A 19,052-nucleotide genomic window follows, 5' to 3' on the forward strand; every position below is an offset into this window, starting at 1 on the left:
TTTGTCAACTTAAATGAAATTTTTCTGGCAGATCATATCAGTTGTGGCTAAATATGTGTGTGATGGCCACATACATGATTCAATGCTAAAGAGTATGTATGTAATGTTATTTGGTTTATAGGAGGACAAACTGCCTTTTAATGGTTGTATGCTGTGATTTGGTTTATTGTTCCCGCAAAGGGGTTTAGGGAACAGTCAATGAAGAATTTAGCACTCCAAAACTCGGCTAATCTACTTCACGAAGACTGTGCGTGGGTGGTGTATTCAGATGTGATCGACAGTGGACTGGAAACAAGAACAAACAAACTCAAAACTGTCAGGTTCTGATTCAGATGTTGCTAATTTCTGATTTTAGAAAGTACGGGACATCACTCTTCTCTATGAAGGACAGAAACTGCTAAAAAATCATTTAAGAAATCAGTTGAATAGCTCAAAAAATAAGTTTATATGCCATTAAATGCACACAAAAATGTGCTTTACAAATTAATTATCTTTTTTACTTGTGTATTTATTTTAATATTATCCTGCAAAATGCAAAGGGGAAAGGACAAAAGATCTCATTAAAAAATACATTAATAAATAAATAATATTTAGAGAGAATCATTTCAGAATAAATGAAATGAAAAATAAATAAATAGGAGTTGGTACAAAGGTAAATAACACAATCTAATAAGAAATATCACATTTTCTAAATATATCTATGCCTGCATTTAATATAATAATTTAATATAATTTTGGGACATTTAATTGCCTATTTATTTATTTATCAATCCATTTATTGATGTGTGATTTCTGCAGTGCCACTTCTACATAACTCTCTTCAGACCTGTGACAAAAACCTCATAAAAAAAATAGATGGGTGAGAACATGTAGAGTAGACCTCAGCTCTCTACAGAAATTTATTTTTCTGAAGACAAAATATTAATTGAAGTGGATGCTGAGTTACCATTCTCCTCTGACTGATATTCAGGCCTCTTCCTTTCATTTACTAAACTTTATTTCTAAGCTGAAATTAAATTTAATTCCACTTTCACTTCACTTGAGAGTGCCATTATAGTTTGCAATATACTTTATTGGGACAACACCTTTAAGGGTTATGAAATTAAAGTGCAGAAGGCTGTTTATGTTGCAGAGAGTTGCATTAGCAGAAGATGAAAAAAAATATGCTGCAGATGAGTGAAAGTTTCTTTGCAGGAGTATCTAAAATGTGCATGATAATGGAGCTGAGGTGCCTCCACCTCCTCCACACTTCTCTCCATCTCTCTCTCTCTCTCTCTCTCAACACTCCCCCCTACTCACTCAACTCCCTCCCGCTCGCTTTTTCTCTTTTTTACTCGATGCTGGATCTTTCCTCCTTACCCGCCCTCTCTGTCACATTGGCTCTGGACTGTCACAGAAACAGCTTGTGATCCAAACCCCTCTCCTGTCCTCTGTCGTTACATAAATGCCACATACAGTTGGAGTCCTGAATCGTATTTTTAGACTTGCATAGACAGGGCCGATAATGATGTGAGCCATCAACAGTCCCATTATATATCATGGACAGGGGGGTGTGCACATGCATGGCACTTTTTTCAACAGCACACTATACTTTTTTTCCTATACTTGGCAGGCTTGCTTGAAGCCAGGTACAAGCATTCACATACACAGTAAACAGTGAGCTGTGTTTCTCTATGTCATGCAGTGCATCCATATTTGTTTTTTTGAGGAAAAAATACACTGTGACTACTGATCTTTTCTACAACCCACCACATGCTCTGCCACGTCTGGCACCTCTGCAACAAAGCCAAGCGTGGATGTTACTTCGTTGTTCGGCGACCTGTGAAGGTTTTCTTATTTCAGATCAGCTCAAAAGGAAGATTTGCTGCACAGAATCATTGCAAAGCTGCTGCAGAGGGTTTCTCAATTTCTCTATTATGTAATGATATGGTAATCCATTTTAGCAGGTCTTCAGGCACAAAATCCTTGACATATCTGTAGACCCCCTGGTACGTTATCAATTAAACAGCGAGGTTTTTAGTGCAGCTGTCCGTTCAGTGCCATCTGTGGCCAGTCAGCACCACGGACAGCATCAAACTGGTGTTGCTTCCCGTTGCGGACCTTCTGTACTTCCTCCTCTGCCGTCAAAGTGTTTTTGGAACAAAAGCACCTTGGGAAGGAATCAGATCAAGTTTCACATTCTCTGTGTTCTTCAGACAGAGAGTAAAAGAGAAAGAAAAGGAAATCACTGACAACAACGGTTTGAGGTGCTGTTCAGCAGCTTTTCTTGTGATGGTGGAAACAGCGTCTATACGGTTCTTACGCGGCCATATACTTTTGGGAAACCATTGCATGTAAATTGCTTAAACATGAAGAAGAAGTGACAGGATTGTGTATTGTTATTAAAAGCTTGCCTTTGATTGCTACTTACCATGCTACCCACTGGGAAAAATCTACTGTGGCCACGCAGGAGGGAATGAAACGGATGAATAAATACTCCATTATTCCAGAGTTTGCTGAAAGATGAGTTGCTTTGAGCAGCAGCAGATACAGACATCAGCCCAATCAAAATGAAAATACTAACACTCTGCTATACTATCACTGATCTGTGATGCCACTGCAAAACAATACTTAGACCGACATTTAAATGCGAGAAGAAGAAGAAGAAGAAGGATCTGTAAATATCAAATACAGTCATACATTCTACAAACATAGTGAATGTGGCTCTCTGCATGCCAACGTATAGCGCCCCCGGGGACCAACTCCAGATCTAAGCCAGTGCTTTTGGTCAAGGGCACTGACCGGAGAATTAACCTGATGTACATGTCTAGATGTTGAGGGAAACCCAGAGGAAACCCATGCAAGCACAGAGAGAACATACAAACTCGACACAGCTTGAATTTGAACCCAGGACCTTTCCTTTCCTGCTGAAGCTAACAGTGCTAACCTCTGCACTGCCATGCTATTAATAGGTAGATGTTTAACTTAATTTTTGTTGCATTCTAGCCATGCCAGCATTTGCTATGTAGCCTTAAACACAAGGTACTGCTGAGGCTGAGGGCACTGAAATCAGTTTTGCAGCCCTGCCAGAGGAAGTGTCTGGTATAGCTTGGAAAACATTAAACAAAGGAGCGCCATTTAAGACTGTGTGGTGTGGAGGCAGAACCGTGTTAGCACTAGCCCGGGAGCAAAGAGGAGGAGTAAAACAGGCATCCAGAATATATGTTCAGGTCAGAAGTTTAGAGTGGATTAAATTACAAGAAGAAAAAGTACCAATACGTGCAAGAAAATATGTATAGATTAAAGGCATATAGGCATAGGAGAAGTTAATCAAATAGAGCTGAGCTGAACGGACCTGACACTTCCAATCTGACACATTAGGATACTGACAAACAAGCCAAGTATAATGCAAGAATTGATTGCTGTGAGTTCCTTTCCAAATGAAGCTTCTTACCTCGTAGGTAATTAGAAGTGAGCAGATGCTGGTATTGAGTGCTTTGAGCTCCTGAGAGAGGCAGTAATTGTTTCCTGTTGATTACGTGGCCTTTTGACAGAAAAATGGGTCACTGCAGTAGTGACCACAGACCTTCCTGCATTAAGTGTTACAACAAACACAGAAGCGGTGGAAAGTAAGGTGGAAGTGAGTGGATATCAATTTATATTCTATATCCTCAGAACCTACAGAGAATTATCACCAGAATCTGCAGCTCCCCTGTAGTAAGGAGCTTTATCGTGATTTTTTCGCTTATTGATTAGTTGGTCATCCAAAACTTTACCATTACTACTCTCGCCACTCTCATAGTAACTTTTTCAGCAAAATGGCAGATAAACGGTTAGAAGCATTTACCATTTACAGAAGCAGATATTTCCCTCAGGAGATGGTAGAGACCAAAAACAGAGCAAAAAGAGTGAATATTGGACTTATATTTATCAGGTGGCCAGAAACACAAAAAAAAAAAAAAAAAAAAAACACTAACAACGACTAACATCTCTAGTGGGGGGTTTGTCGGCTCCAGCTCCAATCAGATGTTATGGAAACACAACACCTGGGTGGACACGCTAATTTTCTCCCCTTTTCAGTTGCGATGCTATGACACACATTGAAGTTAAGGATGCTGGCTTGTTAATACCTTTATATCCATCTCTGTTTAAGCAGGGTTGAACACAATCCAGTCTGTGCTGAGTTTGAAGGAGAGACTTAAGTTAAGTCAAAGATATTTTACTTTTTAAATATCCAGAATGCAAGATTTCTTACTTCCTTAGCTACTTCTATCATCCACTTCGGAATGAATGAAGGATGGTATTTATCACAATTTTTAACATATTTGAAACATATATTATTTCCACATTTCCTCCTTGTCTTCTCGATTGCCAGTCTTCAATACTTGTTTAGTCAACTTGAAATGAATAAAATTTTATTCAACATATTGTACAATGTTTGTCAAACATCACTATTCTAAATACTGACAAGAAAACAACAACCATGCAGTATACAGTTTTTTTTTTGGGGGGGGGGCTCTTTATTTATTTTGATCTCAACAGAACCTTCCACAGAAAATCTACCAGATGTCCTCCCACTGTCCTGTACGAGGACCCTTAAGTCTCCTAACTGGCAGGAATCTATGGGGGGGATATACTGTGTGGGTTGCTTTTCTTGAATGCTGGCTCCATCTGCTGGTTTCACTCTTCAGGCTGCTCTCACCTGTGCTGCTATGGCAACATGAACCAAATCATGAGATCAGAACGAAGGTCGGTGCCTCATCTCATACTAAAGACCTCCAATGAGAAATATACTTGGTGTGACGTTATTCACGTGTTGACAGGGAGTAAAGGGCTTACAGAGAGCGCTGAAAAGGTTTCCCACAAACCTCCTCCAGAGGTCAGGAGTTCATCTCGGTGACGTACTTTGAACGTCAACACAACAGCAAAAGCCTTAATTTACATTTAGTAATCGAGCGGATTAAGAGGGATAGCTCAAAGATAAACAGGGCTGCCCCTGCTTCTTTGACTACAGTTGAACTCCTCTTGGCTGCGTTGACTGTTCCCCTGACAACCTTATGTCACCGTGTCAGGGTTACAATATCCCTGTGTCTCAGCGTTGCTCATCTGTTCAGTTGATTACATCTGTTCAGCGTCACGATGGATCTTCTGTCAGACCGCAAAGGGAGAAGCTCTGGTTTCCTCAGTAGAAAAATGGAGCCTCTATTACGTACGTAGAAAATACTTTCAGTTGCTGACATCAAGTCTGTAAAGAGAGAAGGAATACTGGCTGAAATTGTATGCCGCCCACACACATTCACATGCACGTTAAACTCTAACCCCCTAGGTGAGAAATAACTGAAATGTCTCAACAATAATCTGGTGGATTGCCATGAAATTTGATCCAGACATTCCTGGCACCCAGAGGATGAATCCTAATGACTTTGGTTATCCCCCCCGACTTTTCCTTTCGGCGCCACCGGGAAGTTGACATTTGTGGTTTGTGGGTGAAATATCTCACCAAGTACTGGATGGCTTGCCATGAAATCTGGCTCGGACATTCATGTTCCCCTTAGGACGGTTCCTGGATATTAATTTCAGCGATCCCTTCGTTTTTCCATCTTGCACCATCATCGGGTCAAAATTTCAGTTTGTCCGTTACCTTGGTTCGTGAGTAAATACACACAAAGATAATGTCATTCCCATCAGATTCAGCTATACTTACTTTTTTGTGCTAATTTGTAAATGACAGCGTGCAAACATTAGCAACAATATATAACCCCAATTGCAAAAAGGTTGGGACACTTTTGTACATGTGCTCAACCTAAAACAGTACAAAGACAATGTGTTTACCTCATAAACATGTATATATATATTTAGTAAAATATTAGTCAAACAGAAGACCCTCTGGATGTAGAGTGTGTATTATGTCGGTGTGTATTTCTCCTTGACCCTGTCATGTTCATGTTTGTGTACCTGGCGGGGGAAGAGGCCCACACACTTTTACTGGAATGCCTATCAGCGGGCAGCTGGCTTGTTAAATACTCTCTGGACATTTTGTTTCGCCAGACATATGGCAGAAATGTTTCTTTGACTCAAACATGACAACAACAGTTTTTTATTTGTTGCCCTTCAAATGGAGCAGTTGAGTCATGACGATCAAAATTTCCCACAAATGCTTTCCTGCTGTTGGGAGAAAAACAAAGTGCATTTGTATTCATGACAGTGCAAAAAGCAGCTCGCAAACAGTCTCATAACAGTCCCGCCGTCATATCAGTTCACACGGCCTCGGAGGATACACAAAGCCAGCTTTTTCTTTCAACTTCTTCTCAGTGTTTTAAGTGCCCGTCCATGGGAAGTGGAATATTCTTCTATCTGGGCAAAAGTCGGAAAAACCACAGTTATGTAGCGAGCTGGGCTGTGGCCTCCGTCTTCTGGCAGATCCTCCCCCTCGTCTGGAAGCTGTTGAGTTCTTCTCCAGATGTGGCCGCCTGATCTTTTTAATGATACGCTGGTGCAGACAGAGAGAAACAGAATGAGGGCGGAACAAGACAAACAAGACTCCGCGAGAAAGCAGCTCGTTTGTGTACTTCTACTTTTGGGTCTAAAATTAGGACTTTAGACTTTCACTTGAGTGGATTTTAATGGTGTCTTGGACTTTTGGAGAGGCAGGCACTAAAGTATACAGTTGTAAAACTCTTGCACAATCAGGAGGATGTTCCAGTTTTGTTCAGAAAGCTATTTTCCCTTTAAGCCAAACCCAGAGGAGATGTTTTTCATAAAGAAAAAAATGACTATATCTTTGGGCAGCAGCAGTGAAACAGAGAGGGACTGTTTAGTGAGAGGTACATCGTGTAAAATGGTTATATATCGGGATTGTACCGCAGCATAGTGGCTGCCATGTTAGCAGAGACAGATCATAGTGTGAAGGTTTGTTTTTCTAACAAGATGTTTTTCACGTTGTGACAACATGAAGGTCACTCTATTGGTTATGACAATATAGTACGGGGAGCAGGGATAGTGCAATTTTCTCAAAATAACTCAAAAACTGTTATATTATAAACTTCCATGTTACCTATTCACTCGATTAGGCACGAGGAGTTTTCAGCCCAAGGATCTGATTTCAGTAATGTCTAAGTGAAGGAACAACAGTGGCTATATCTTTCGTCAACATCTTCCACATGTTCTCTAAAATATATATGAAAAAAAAAAGGAAAGCAAGAATTTCCTAGACGAGACATCTGGGACTTGCAGGCTGATTTTTTTTCTCTCTCTCACATTCACAGCTTGGAGAATGCCGGTTGCTTCAACAGCAGGTGTCTTTGACTTGGTCATCCTCCAGAGAGAACAGGTTGCACAGCTGTCTGGCACACACACACACACACACATGTGTGCACACACCAGCGAGCAAAGAGAGAGAATGAGGCACTTAATGAAAGATAGCAAACAACACCTTCAGCCGGGTGAACCCTGGGTTTTCTCGCCGGAGAAGCTCTGGCCGGGGAGATGCTATCTTTTGTGTGTGCGAGTGGACCGAACAAAAGCTCAGTGAGGAATCTCTGGGAAGCCCGAGCTGTTTGAAAGGAATGCCCCCCCCCCCCTCTCTCTCTCTCTCGCTCTCTCTCTCTCTCTCATGGCTCAGTGCTGGAGTCTTAATCAGTCACTGGAGGGGCCGGCTGCGCTGGGGGCCTCCTGTCCTGGACCTGACGGACTGACAGGAACTCACTCACTCCTGACCTCACGTGCCTCAATAAAATCTATTAGCCGAACACAAACAGGTGAAAGGCGGGTCATTGTTGCCGATGTGATGCGGATAAATCAAACTAATTGGACCCTGTTAGGCTTTTCATGGTCGTCTAAGTCCTTATGTAACCTCTTGTGTGTGGGGGGTTGTTGTTTTTTCAGCTTTTTACAAGTGCAAAATTGTCTAGACACCCTCTCCATACATACAAATTATCTCATGTGTGTCTCACATGGTTTGTGCAGAAAAAAAAGGGGAAAAATGCTGTTTTAAAGGTGCAACTTCCTTTTTCTTCATTCTCATTTGAAAAATATATCGATAATCCAAAAACTTTATACAACTCAATTTTAACTCCTTTACTTTAGGGTGTGTGCACTGGATGCTGAATATTGGACCAGGATTGGCTTACAAACTACTTGCAATGTCACAAAACATGCACTCAAAATCAGATTTCCAATGCGCACAGGCTCCTGGTGTCCACCTCTGCACATGCACCATGCTACACGTGGAGCTAAAACATTTTGGAACAAGAAGGAAAAAACACACTTTTGACTGGAGGAGGGGACTGAATTCTGAAGCCAGATGCTCTGAAGTAAAACTAGAAGTTATTTTTGTCCAGTAGAAATAATGGAAACATAAAGGGTGTGTGTGTGTGTGTGTGTTTCCCTCTATAAGAAGGCGGAGTTTTCTCCCTGGGGTCCTGAGCCAAACTGGTGTTATGTAACGGATACTTCTCATCCTGATGTGGAGTCACCCCAAAGTTTACAGGCGGCGACTCAAGCCCGGCCCGTGAACATGGAATATGCGATCATTTCAGCGGCGCGTCTGCAGATCAGATCAAGCGGGTCGTTTTTGGAGAAGAATGGCCTTCGGAGCTGATTTCCAGCCAAGATACTGCCTCATGACCGTAAAACTCATTGAAAACTGACCTTAAACGCTGCCAAGGATCAAGTCTTTGTCGGTTAATGTTCAACTCTGGCTGCTCTCGGTGCGCCCGGAGAGGAATCTGGAAATGTGAGTTTAGAGTTTGAAAGCAGCCAGACGGAGACATGGGCAGCGGTACAAGCCGAGGGAAGAAGGTTGCACCTGCGTGTGTCAGCGAGGTGAACGCGACCAAAACAGCTGCTGCAGGCACTTCGGCCAAACAGGACGGCAGCAGTCCCTTCAAGCCTATCAAGATCCACGCGATTTTACGCAACGCGCGCAACCGTGCGCAACCGGACTGCCACAGCGAGGGGCACGACTCCGACTTCTCCAGGGAGGACGACGACATCGACGGGGAGCTGGACACGGTTCTCGCGGATGAGGAGGAGCGAGGGGGAGCCGAGGTGAAGAAGAGTCCCCCGAAGAAGACTGTCGTCAGATCTAAAACATACGGACTGTGTCACTTCAGGCAGGAGGACGAGGAGGACCTGAGCTCGGAGGAGCCACGTGGCTCACACGGCGGGGACAGAGTTGTAAACAAGAGGAGCAATGATGCTTTCACGCACTTTAAAAAACACACACCCGCGTCCCCAAGTCAGCACAGTGTAAGGACTTTTTTCCTATTTTTTAAGAATGATTATGTTTTATTTTTTTTGGTGAAGTCATGTTTTAAAATGTTTTTTTTCTAGCCAGTTATTATTGATCATTAATATCAGGGTGGTTTTTAAAGTATCAATTAACCTGGAGAATTGTATAATTTCTGAGATAAAAACCAAAAACCAAACATAACATCCCTTCTCTCCTCTCTTGTCTCAGTCCTCCTCCCGGGGCTTTCTGACAAGAGGAGCTCTGTTGGAAGCTGTTCCCACACCAGAAAAACAATCGTAAGTAGACAACTGTGATAAATAATTGATTTCCGAGCTCAGTGGAGTAGTAAAAAGCCGAGGAGGGGGCCCAGGTCAAATTCACTTTGAAGAGATCGAAATACCAAGCCATTATTCTCAGGGCAGATCAGATTAGTTAGACGTCTGCGAGCAGGACAGACAAACAAGTCTGTTGTTGCTGCGTCTTTGTTGGAGGAGAGTGTGAAAACCAGAAGAACAACCAAGAAAAAAACATTTCAGTAACTGTGTGCCTTACAAGTACTGGAAATGAATCATTTGATTGTTGGTTGATTGGTTGATGGATTCAAACTGGTGCATCTGGTGTGAAAATAACATCACTTAGAGCCTCACTCATATTTTTCTGTTTTACTGCCATGTTGCTGACATGCTTCTCCTGCCTCCCCAGGACTTTTGGCAGCTGCCACGGCTCCTCTCTCACCATGCCAGTCATCCTGTACGATGGATCAGAAGAAGAGCTGATGGACACTATTGAGAGGGAGTTTAGCTGACCCCCCCAGGCTGAGAGGGCCGCTGTCCTCTTCAGCTGTCTTCATGTGAGACAGCAGTTTGCAGAAAACAAAATAAATGTAGTGACACTTTAATTGGCAGGTCTGCAAAGTGGGTTGTAATAACTGAGCAACATTACCTCAAAAATAGCTGAAAATCATCCCAATATTCTGCTGTTTTCCAAGAAGCAGGTAATACACAGCTGATATTTTCTTTGGTATGTTTACAGGAAACTTCCGATTGGTTTCTGCCCAACATCTGCTGAACATGTCATTTTACTTTCCAAATAGCTCTAACTTCCCCCCAGCAGGCCACTGAATTGAAATGAGTTGTCACAGCTTTAGTCCCAACTAGTTTCTGTATAACTTTCATTTGGCAGGCCACTAAATTTAAGTAAAATGTCACAGATTAGCTTCAAACGAGTTTCTGTCCAACGTCCTCTCAGCAGACCACTAAATTAAAGTGAGTTGTTGCAGCTTAACATCCAACTAATTTCTGCCCGACTTATTCAAGTCAGTAAATTTAAGTATGTTTTTTTAACCATAAATTTTTCTAGTGGCAGAATCAAGCACTCACAGTTCACATCAGTTTAGTGTCCTGCTGAGGTTAAGTTAGACAGAATTTAGATGGGATTTAAAATGGCATCATCAGCAGGATTTCAGCCGAAACCAGCTGGAATCCATGAGATGTGTTAAGGAAATAAACCAGCGATTTATTACTTGCTTCTTGATAAATAGCAGCGTACTATTAGTGAATCATGTTTGGGTCATTTTCAGAAGATTCTGAGGTAATCTTTTGTGGTAATTTCAAAGAAATGTCCAACATGTAGTTACCACCTACTTACCATTGAGGACCATGGACCAAAATTTAAAAAAAGGAAATGCAACCAGGGTGTCTTTTGACAATTTCCTGCTACTAAGGAAGGCTATGTTCACTGTATTTAAGCAGGGGTTCCTGGATTCAATCTGCCATTGCATTTACCCTAGTCTTATTTAACAACATGCAGCGGTGTAATCGCAGAGTTATAACACCGACTTGAATAGGTGCCAGGACGTTCTCCTCGGTCAGGTCTGTGTTATCTGCAGCAGTAAGGTGTCACTGTCACCCCCCCTCAAGGCTGCCAGCCTCCCACAGAGCACACACATACTCACTTGTTACCTATTACTTACTTTACTTTAACTTGTCTGTTAATAGGTACGGGAGAAAACAGGTATTCATCTGCTTGCTGAAACGCAAAAAAAAAAAAAAGTAGCAGTAAAGGCACATTCTTGCATTTAATATGCAAACATAATATTTTCCACTGGCGGTTTTGTACGTTCAGCACAGTTCTAGTTTTTCTTAAGTGGCAACCCTGCAAAGGTATGAGCTGGGGATGTTTATTTAAGGTTTCCCCTTCCTGACCACAGTTCCTGCACTTCTCCACCCTTATGAAGAAGGAATGTGTGGCAACAGAGACTTTCACTCACGTGAACGTTTGACTGAAACATTCTGCTGCTTTCAAACATGAAGTCGTGCTGCCACTCAGTGGTGGAACACAGGAGTTGTTGGTAGAGCTGCAACGATTGGGCTTTGGGAAGTTATGATAAGCATTTTCAGTGTTTGACATTTTATAGACTAAATAATCATGAAACTATTTTGCAGATTAATCAATAATGAAAATCATTATTTGCGTAAGTCCTACTTGTGTGCTTGAACAGTTGTGAATACTGTTTGTCTCGACAAACTGCACTTGAAACTGTTTAAAGAAAGGTAAAGTTCAACCTAAAATGTAGAGGAGGGGTTTTGTAATTTTATTTTATATTTCAAATAAAAAAAAATGCTGAATTCCTGATGCTGTCTGAAGTTGGTGTTGTTGGCTTTTACAGCATAGCTTAGCTGACTAGTACTTGAAGGGCTCTGTGGAATTCCTGTGTGCTGAAAGCCTGTCATTTAGTTTATGGTTAGTGGAGCACAGAGAGGCACTGAGATAAGCAGTCATCACAGGAACAGATTTGTTTCATATTTCAGCAGGCAGACTGTACAAAATGAAATGTGCATCCATACACAAAAAAAAAAAATGACACCATAAAATATTTTGCACAATATAGTTAAAAAATAAATATGCTACCCAGCGGCGTGACTGAGATGTTCACACTGAAGGGAGTACAGTACGTTTTGTTTTTTGGCAATAACAACTTTCCTTTCACTAATAATTCTGTTTCTTTGACGGTCTGTAGAAAGACATCCTCCTCTGAACGGCTGTCAGTAGTTTGGGAGGCAGGAAATGAAGCTGACTTCTGAGCACTTCATAGTTCTTCACATTCTTTGCAATGTAATCCTCACAAATCCTGTTGGGGAGGAAAAATGAGTCAAGTCTATTTTGGGAATAAGATTACACAAGTAAATACAATGACCTACAAAGAAATAGACCTTTTTAACAGCAGAATTTTACTTGCCATAACAGCTGATATTAATATCATTAGTGATAGCTCTGATCAGTAAGTCAAAGCTCACATTAACAGAGCTCGGGAGCTGACACACATCAACGTCACATAGCCATTATTAATTAACCGTATTTATTTCAGCCATGTTTGACAAGTCTGTTGTGTATTTGTGTCTATTTCTGCTATGAAAATTATTTTTGTTGTTCCTTTTTATAAACTGATCAAGATTTATCTGAAGCGTCGTAATACCCAGGTGCTACTAAACGTTCTCTCTGAAGTAAAATAAAAGACTTGTACCTGGGAACACAATGTAGAATCAAGAGACATTGATAAAAGCTAATAAATAAAACAGAAAATAATAAAGACTGACAAAAGTATAGAGGAGTTTGTGTTTTTACCGGAACAGAGGATAAGGCTGCATCTGGAAGACGAGTGCGTCGTTGCAGTGACCCTGAAAAGAAATAATTTAAGGTCATAAAGGTACATTTGGATTTCTTTAAATGTCACTTGACTATAAATTCAGCACAAAGTTCTTTTTTCTTAAAGAACAGCATCCTAAACTTCTTTTTTCTCAGTGTTTTGGGGTCAACCGGGGAACATCAGGACACACAACAAGGTATATTTTTATTTATTTGTTTTTTGAGAAAGTAAAAAATCTGAAATGTTCAATATCCTGCAGCAGTACTGCCAACTGCAACTGTAAAAGTTCATTCTTTAACCAAGTTTGCATCCCTAACAGTGTTACGGGTCTCTCCACATTTGTAGTTTTGGGTGGTTTCAAATGAAGAGTGATACAGAGCCACTGAGTTTTATATTGGATAAGACTTAATTGAATGAAGGGGATTGTTGGGCCTTGGCAGAGGTATGTGCTTGACCAAATCCCATCCTAGTTTGCCTTGATACTGTGTCATTTTATCTGTGTTTTTCTGTGTTGAAGCAAGACTGGCAACCACCCTTTGGAAGCTAATGGGGTTCCATTAAAGATTAAAAAACAAGCAATTCCATTCTCTTCAAGTCTGTAAAATTCAGTCCGGCTTTCTATAGTGTCTCTGCAACACTTACGGTGTCGACAAGGAGGATGTAGTCACAACTTCCACCGAACACAATCACATCAGAGTCTTTGCCCGGACAAGCTGTGTGCCACAACCTTAAAAGAGAGTGAAGAGATGCCATGTAAATTCTGCAAACTCCTGTATGAACTATTAAATGTAAAACCTGTAACTTGTGGTTGTTGCTACCTTGGTTTATTCTTAAAAGGATGCTCAATTTCTCTCCATTTCTTTGTTTCGACATCAAGCAACCACCCATCACCTGATCGAGAAAATGGAGAGGAAATCAGTAAAAGACCATTAAATGATCAAAGCCACAAGGAAAATGATAGTATAAAGTGGATAAATATTCTCACTCATAGGTTTGCAGTCTACACTGAGGCCTCCAAACAGGAACAAGGAGGCGTCCGATACTGCTGTGAGCGTATGCCACGATCTGCCCACTGGAGAGGACGACACCGGAATTCTGGAAAACAAATTTTGCACAGTGCTGTCAAAGACAAACCTGATTAAAGATCAGGCCAGCTGAAATGTCATTGGTAGTGTTGAAATAAAAGTTATTTTGGCACACGTACATTTCTGACCATGTCCATGAGTTAAGGTCCAGGCAGTGGATGTCACTCGTCCTGGTTTCCTACAATCAAAAGAAAAAGAGCACGACTTACAAGAGACAGACTCTGATTTGTGTTGCTGAGCTTCTGACTTCTTGTTGTCCACTTTTGAATTCTGATTTACGAGAGGAAGCGAGAAGCATGTGGAGCTCTCACCATGACTCTGCCTCCACAAATGTATCCTCTGCATCCAACTGTGGCACTGGCGTGGGCGGCTCTGGGGGCGGGAGGCCGACCCTGCACACAAAAACTGTCAATCATCTGAGGATGTTTGCAACTGTCTTAAACAGATTTCCAATGCTGCTTAAAATGCCCTTAGTTGCCTAAATCACTTATCAGATATAGAAAGTTTATAAAAGCAAGGATCAGTCTCAAGCTGACTCACATGGGTCTTTGGTTCACTCCAACCTTCATGCACGGGGTCAAAGACATGAACCTCATTGTTCCATCCCCAGAAGACATCCTCTACCTGAGCATGGATAAAGAGAGGCAAAGAATCATATTTATACTGAGGAATTAAAGAGTATTCCTAGTCAGAACCACTGATTTAGTTGTCAACAGATGCTGGAATTCTTATACATTTATTGAACCAAATCTCACTCAAAAATGTCAGGAAATAATAACACATAACTGGCTGATATAGCATACGCATACAGAGAACTATGACATATTTATGGTGAATAATAATGTTTAATAAAAACATTACCCATGATGCTTCATCTACAATGAAGCTTCTGTTCCTGCTGTCCACATCAGTTAGTAGTTTGTGACCGTATCCTCCAAAGTAAACGAGCCTGTGGAACAAGAGACAACAAACCTTATCACAGCTGCTACCATGCAGGTGCAGATTATAGATTACGTTTTTGTCGTTTATTAGATTTTACCTGCAGTTAATTATGCTGGAAATAGCATGAAATAATTCATGGTGCTTACCTTCCATTGTAAACCCAGCAGGTCAGTTTGTCTCGAGGCGAGGGAGCAGAACCGCTTTCATGTATGATCTTCCTCCACGTGTATTTGCCATCTGTCAGGTTGACACAATAGATCTGTTTGAAGTCAAACACTGATCACTTCTTCACGTCAGTCTCAGTCTCAGTCTAAGCTGTGACCACACTGATCCACGGTGTCAATTCATTCACACTTGTTAACTGTCACCCAATGAGGAATGTCATAAGTACATGGCTGCTGATGCCTAGATCAGAACATCTAGAAAAGACATGAGTTTTAGCTTCTTGTGAAAAACGTGTCATTACATCAGCATCTGCTTGGCCTGTAGATCTGAGGAGGTATTTCTGTTGCAATCCATACTCCTACATAACTAAAAACAATCTAAGACAACGACTGAAGCTTATGATCAGTGTGCCCACAGTCTTACAGGAGATTTTACACATACTCTGACAAAAAAATGATCTAACCACATAAAAATAAATCAATAAACCATCAATAAATCATGTAGTTTATGTGGAGTAAACAATAGATACGGTGTCATTGGCTGTCAGTTGTGAGCCTCACCTGATTGGTCTGTCCGTTGTCATCACAACCTCCAAATATGTACATGTGTCCGTTCAGGGAGCTGCCGCAGGTCCCAGACATAGAGGGAGGGACCTCCCCAGCCATGTGAAACACTTTCCTTCAAACAAAATAAATGAAAAATAAAGTTAAAACATGTGACAGTACTCGACTGTGTCAAAATCCCCAGAAAGCTGGAGCGAAATCTAGATTTTTATCAAACATTATGAGAAAATATGCATTATAATTCTTTGTAATTGTAATTTATTTAACATTCTTACCATACACCCTGTTCCAAGTCATACACCCAGATTTCATCATTGGGTAGGAAAACTTCATTGTCAGCAATTGACTGTAGAGAGTACAACATGTCTATTACTATTCTTTCCAAGCCAATTTCTACTTCCATTCAAACACATCTCACAATGTTATACTTTACAATTGCACTCAGTTGTACTTCACTGCAGTTACAAAGAGTTCATAAAATAAATGTGTTAATTTGCTATGAATTAAACTACCTAACAGTTTGTGGAAGTGAGGCTGAAATAATTAGTCAACTGACAAGAAATCTTAAATGAAAATAATCATTAGCTGACAAAATAGTTAAAAGTAAGCCTCAAACAACTACAATAGTAAAAGCTTGCTATTACATTAATGAGTAGTAATAATACTCTAATGATTATTATCTAATAACATTCATAAATAATGGGAGTGTTTTTACTTTTAATACATTACTTTTCACTGCAGTACTTTAACTTAAGTAGAGTAACTGATTACCTCCGCACCACTGGTTGTTTCCCAGTGTAAGACACAGAAACTGGCCTTAACTGGAAAACTGGTTTGGTAACATGTTTGAAAGTTAAAGCTTAGAAGTAAATCTGGCACTTAGAACATCTGAAATATTCAAGTAAAGTGCAGCAGTGTTGCATAGTGTTACTGCATATTACACTGGTCCTACTTTCAAGATAGTACAGTAACAAATATTAGTGAAACAAACGTGTAAGTAATTAAGGAATTAAATGCAGAGAGCACTGGTTTTTGAACTCCTAATACACTTTATATTGTGGATATTTGACATTTGACAGGAAAGCCACTGGTTGTTACTGTTTTTTTCTATTGTACTCTAAATTTCTTGAAATCTCTGGCACAACAATCTCCTTCGGGATTAATAAAGTTTTATCTTATATTAATATACACAGCTATATTCAATAACTACACTATTTCTGATATATGGTATCTTTCGTAATGCACAGCCTCTTATTGCTGTAGCTGGTGGAGGTGTATTTCATTTTAACCAGTGTAGAGTATTTACTTGTAGGTAGTTTTGTCTAATACGTCACATGATGATCATATGTTTTCTGCTGGTGTAATGTAATGATTTTGCTGGTGATCATGCTGGTTCTCCTCACCATGTAACCTCCCCACACATACAGCAGGTTGTCCTCCACCACAGCCGTGTGTCCGCTCCTCTCCCGGGCCACCAGCTCCGAGCAGTGCCTCTCGAAGGCAGGATCCATGCCTGGCTGCTATTAATAGAAGAAAAAAAAAAAGGGAAGACTTGTCTACGAGCCTGAATTTGTCAGATTTGTCTCAGAAATGTCACCTTCAGTGCACTCTCAGCTGTAGCTGCACTTAAATTGTGAAGCAAGTAAAATCACACATGCGAGCAGAGCTAACACAAAAGACACTCGTGTTGTTGTTCATCCGCTTTAAGGTAAAAATGAGGGAATTGTAACGTATTGTAACAACATTAGGAGGCTACGTAACGTCACAGTCCGAGTGCGAACGTGAGTAAAGGCAGCTGACACAAATACAAACGGCGTCAGAAATACGGAAATATTCCAAACTAATGTCTCACAAACACTTTTGGACATACTCACATGTGACTGGGCCCTTTTTTATGATGTCGTGTGTTTTCTTCTCATGTTGTGTGAAGCTCAGAGGACGACAACAATGTCTCTGTCCCAACAATTTAGCCATAGAGTGGTATGCAACTTCCGGTGCTTTTCTCCTGTCAAAATAAAACATCCATACGTTTTTGGTTTTTGTTTTTTTTTGTTTTGTTTTTTTATCATTTAATGAATCTGAAGACTGATATAAGTGTAACCAAACGTCATAGATATGAATAGTACTTGGGTAAAAGTAGTTTAAAATATCTGATATGAAATGTACTTAAGTATCAAACGTACGCTGAATCTAGGTGTCGATCAATTATCGAATCCTATATTCGGCACTCATCTGATTATCGGAGTCAGTGTATTATTATTTTTCATTTGGTAAAATAAACGAATCTAAAAAATGTGCCATTTTGGCTCTGATGCATCACGCAATCTGCAAAGTAACGACAAACTAAAATTAGCAAGTATATAATTGTGAATAAATGTACAATATTTGCTTCCAAAATGTAATGGTGTGGAGGTATAAAGTAGTTTATGTGAAATAAACCGCATCAGTTTTCGGCCTCAAATTATCACTGATAAAGGATATCAACCAACTAAAATGGCTGGCATTTGATAGTAGTTTCAAACCAAACGAATATGACAGGGCATTCAAAACATGGTTAACTAAGGTAATCACAGCATGGTGCACTTTAGAGGAGAAAGGGGAGCTGGAGAGTTTTCAAAATATGAAGGATAAATACGATCTGGGGAAACATGACTTTCATAGATATCTACAACTAAGGGATTATTACAAGAAGAAAATCAGAAGAGATCCCTCCATGGAAGTTTGGGGTGTAACTCAACTTCTAATCAAATCATACGCAGGAATTTCTTTTAGAATTATATCGGCATTATATAAAGCATTGACAGTAAATAAAAATTCAACAAAATATGTAAAAGAAAAATGGGAATCGGAACTCAGCATAGATATTACGGATCAACAATGGCAAGAGATGTGGAAAACACATCAAACCACCACCAGCTCACAGTCATGGAGGGAATTCTCGTGGAAAAACCTGATACGATTCTTTGTTACACCTAAAATAAAAAATAAATATTCAAAAACCACAAATATGTACATGCGTCCATTAAGGGAACAGCCGCAGATCCCTGACGTAGGGGGAGGTACTTCACCTGTCATGTGTTTCACTTCCCTTCAAAAAACAGTTAGAAACGTGAAAGAAAAATGTAATTGATAGGGGAAAAAAAACGCAAAAGCATGTTGATAGGTTTCTGAAACAGAATTATTATGAAATAGGACCAAGAGCTACTAAATTATTGGCAAAGCGCATAAAAAAGCAGCAAACAATTAATAGCATCCATAAAATAAGAGACCCCCACACACAAGAGCTGTTTTGCACACCAGAAGATATAGAGAAAGTCTTCCGGGAGTATTATAGTAAACTGTATACTCAACCTATATCAGCAGGAGAAGGTGAGATGGAGGAATTTCTGAACTCTTTGGACTTGCCTTCAATTGGCTCCTCACAAAATGAAATATTAACA

At 40.3% G+C, this 19,052-nt stretch overlaps 2 protein-coding genes across 3 annotated transcripts; one reads left to right on the forward strand and one right to left on the reverse strand.

Annotated features, from left to right (window-relative positions):
• Positions 1 to 8,435: 8,435 nt before the first annotated feature.
• LOC115566314 (uncharacterized) lies at positions 8,436 to 11,843 on the forward strand. The gene is made up of 3 exons (XM_030392137.1): positions 8,436 to 9,228; positions 9,440 to 9,507; positions 9,914 to 11,843. The coding sequence occupies exons 1-3, from the start codon at positions 8,749 to 8,751 to the stop codon at positions 10,014 to 10,016; spliced, it is 651 nt and encodes a 216-aa protein (XP_030247997.1). The 5' UTR covers positions 8,436 to 8,748; the 3' UTR covers positions 10,017 to 11,843.
• On the reverse strand, positions 11,136 to 17,723 carry LOC115566313 (kelch domain-containing protein 1-like). Of its 2 annotated transcripts, none has more exons than XM_030392136.1 (14): positions 17,487 to 17,723; positions 17,016 to 17,129; positions 15,888 to 15,958; positions 15,610 to 15,727; positions 15,031 to 15,143; positions 14,804 to 14,891; positions 14,483 to 14,566; positions 14,254 to 14,334; positions 14,062 to 14,120; positions 13,843 to 13,952; positions 13,676 to 13,748; positions 13,500 to 13,584; positions 12,836 to 12,888; positions 11,136 to 12,341 (listed from the first exon to the last, which is right to left on the reverse strand). In XM_030392136.1, the coding sequence occupies exons 2-14, from the start codon at positions 17,121 to 17,123 to the stop codon at positions 12,200 to 12,202; spliced, it is 1,185 nt and encodes a 394-aa protein (XP_030247996.1). In that variant the 5' UTR covers positions 17,124 to 17,129; positions 17,487 to 17,723; the 3' UTR covers positions 11,136 to 12,199. The 2 variants fall into 2 exon arrangements, with proteins under 2 accessions (XP_030247996.1, XP_030247994.1); XM_030392134.1 differs by having other exon boundaries at positions 17,016 to 17,132; positions 17,487 to 17,716.
• Positions 17,724 to 19,052: the final 1,329 nt, after the last annotated feature.

This window comes from Sparus aurata, chromosome 16, assembly GCF_900880675.1.
Source record: "Sparus aurata chromosome 16, fSpaAur1.1, whole genome shotgun sequence".
NCBI classification, from domain to species: Eukaryota; Metazoa; Chordata; class Actinopteri; order Spariformes; family Sparidae; genus Sparus; species Sparus aurata.

Excerpts from the sequence above, each read along its gene's own strand:
- LOC115566313 (XM_030392136.1), bottom strand. The coding sequence starts at position 17,123 with ATGGATCCTGCCTTCGAGAGGCACTGCTCGGAGCTGGTGGCCCGGGAG. Across the intron at positions 14,335-14,482 it reads GGAGTGAACCAAAGACCCAT|GGTCGGCCTCCCGCCCCCAG; the intron begins GTGAGTCAGCTT and ends TTTTGTGTGCAG. Across the intron at positions 13,585-13,675 it reads CCTTTTAAGAATAAACCAAG|GTTGTGGCACACAGCTTGTC; the intron begins GTAGCAACAACC and ends CTCTCTTTTAAG.
- LOC115566314 (XM_030392137.1), top strand. The coding sequence starts at position 8,749 with ATGGGCAGCGGTACAAGCCGAGGGAAGAAGGTTGCACCTGCGTGTGTC. Across the intron at positions 9,229-9,439 it reads CGTCCCCAAGTCAGCACAGT|TCCTCCTCCCGGGGCTTTCT; the intron begins GTAAGGACTTTT and ends CTCTTGTCTCAG. Across the intron at positions 9,508-9,913 it reads CCCACACCAGAAAAACAATC|GACTTTTGGCAGCTGCCACG; the intron begins GTAAGTAGACAA and ends CTGCCTCCCCAG.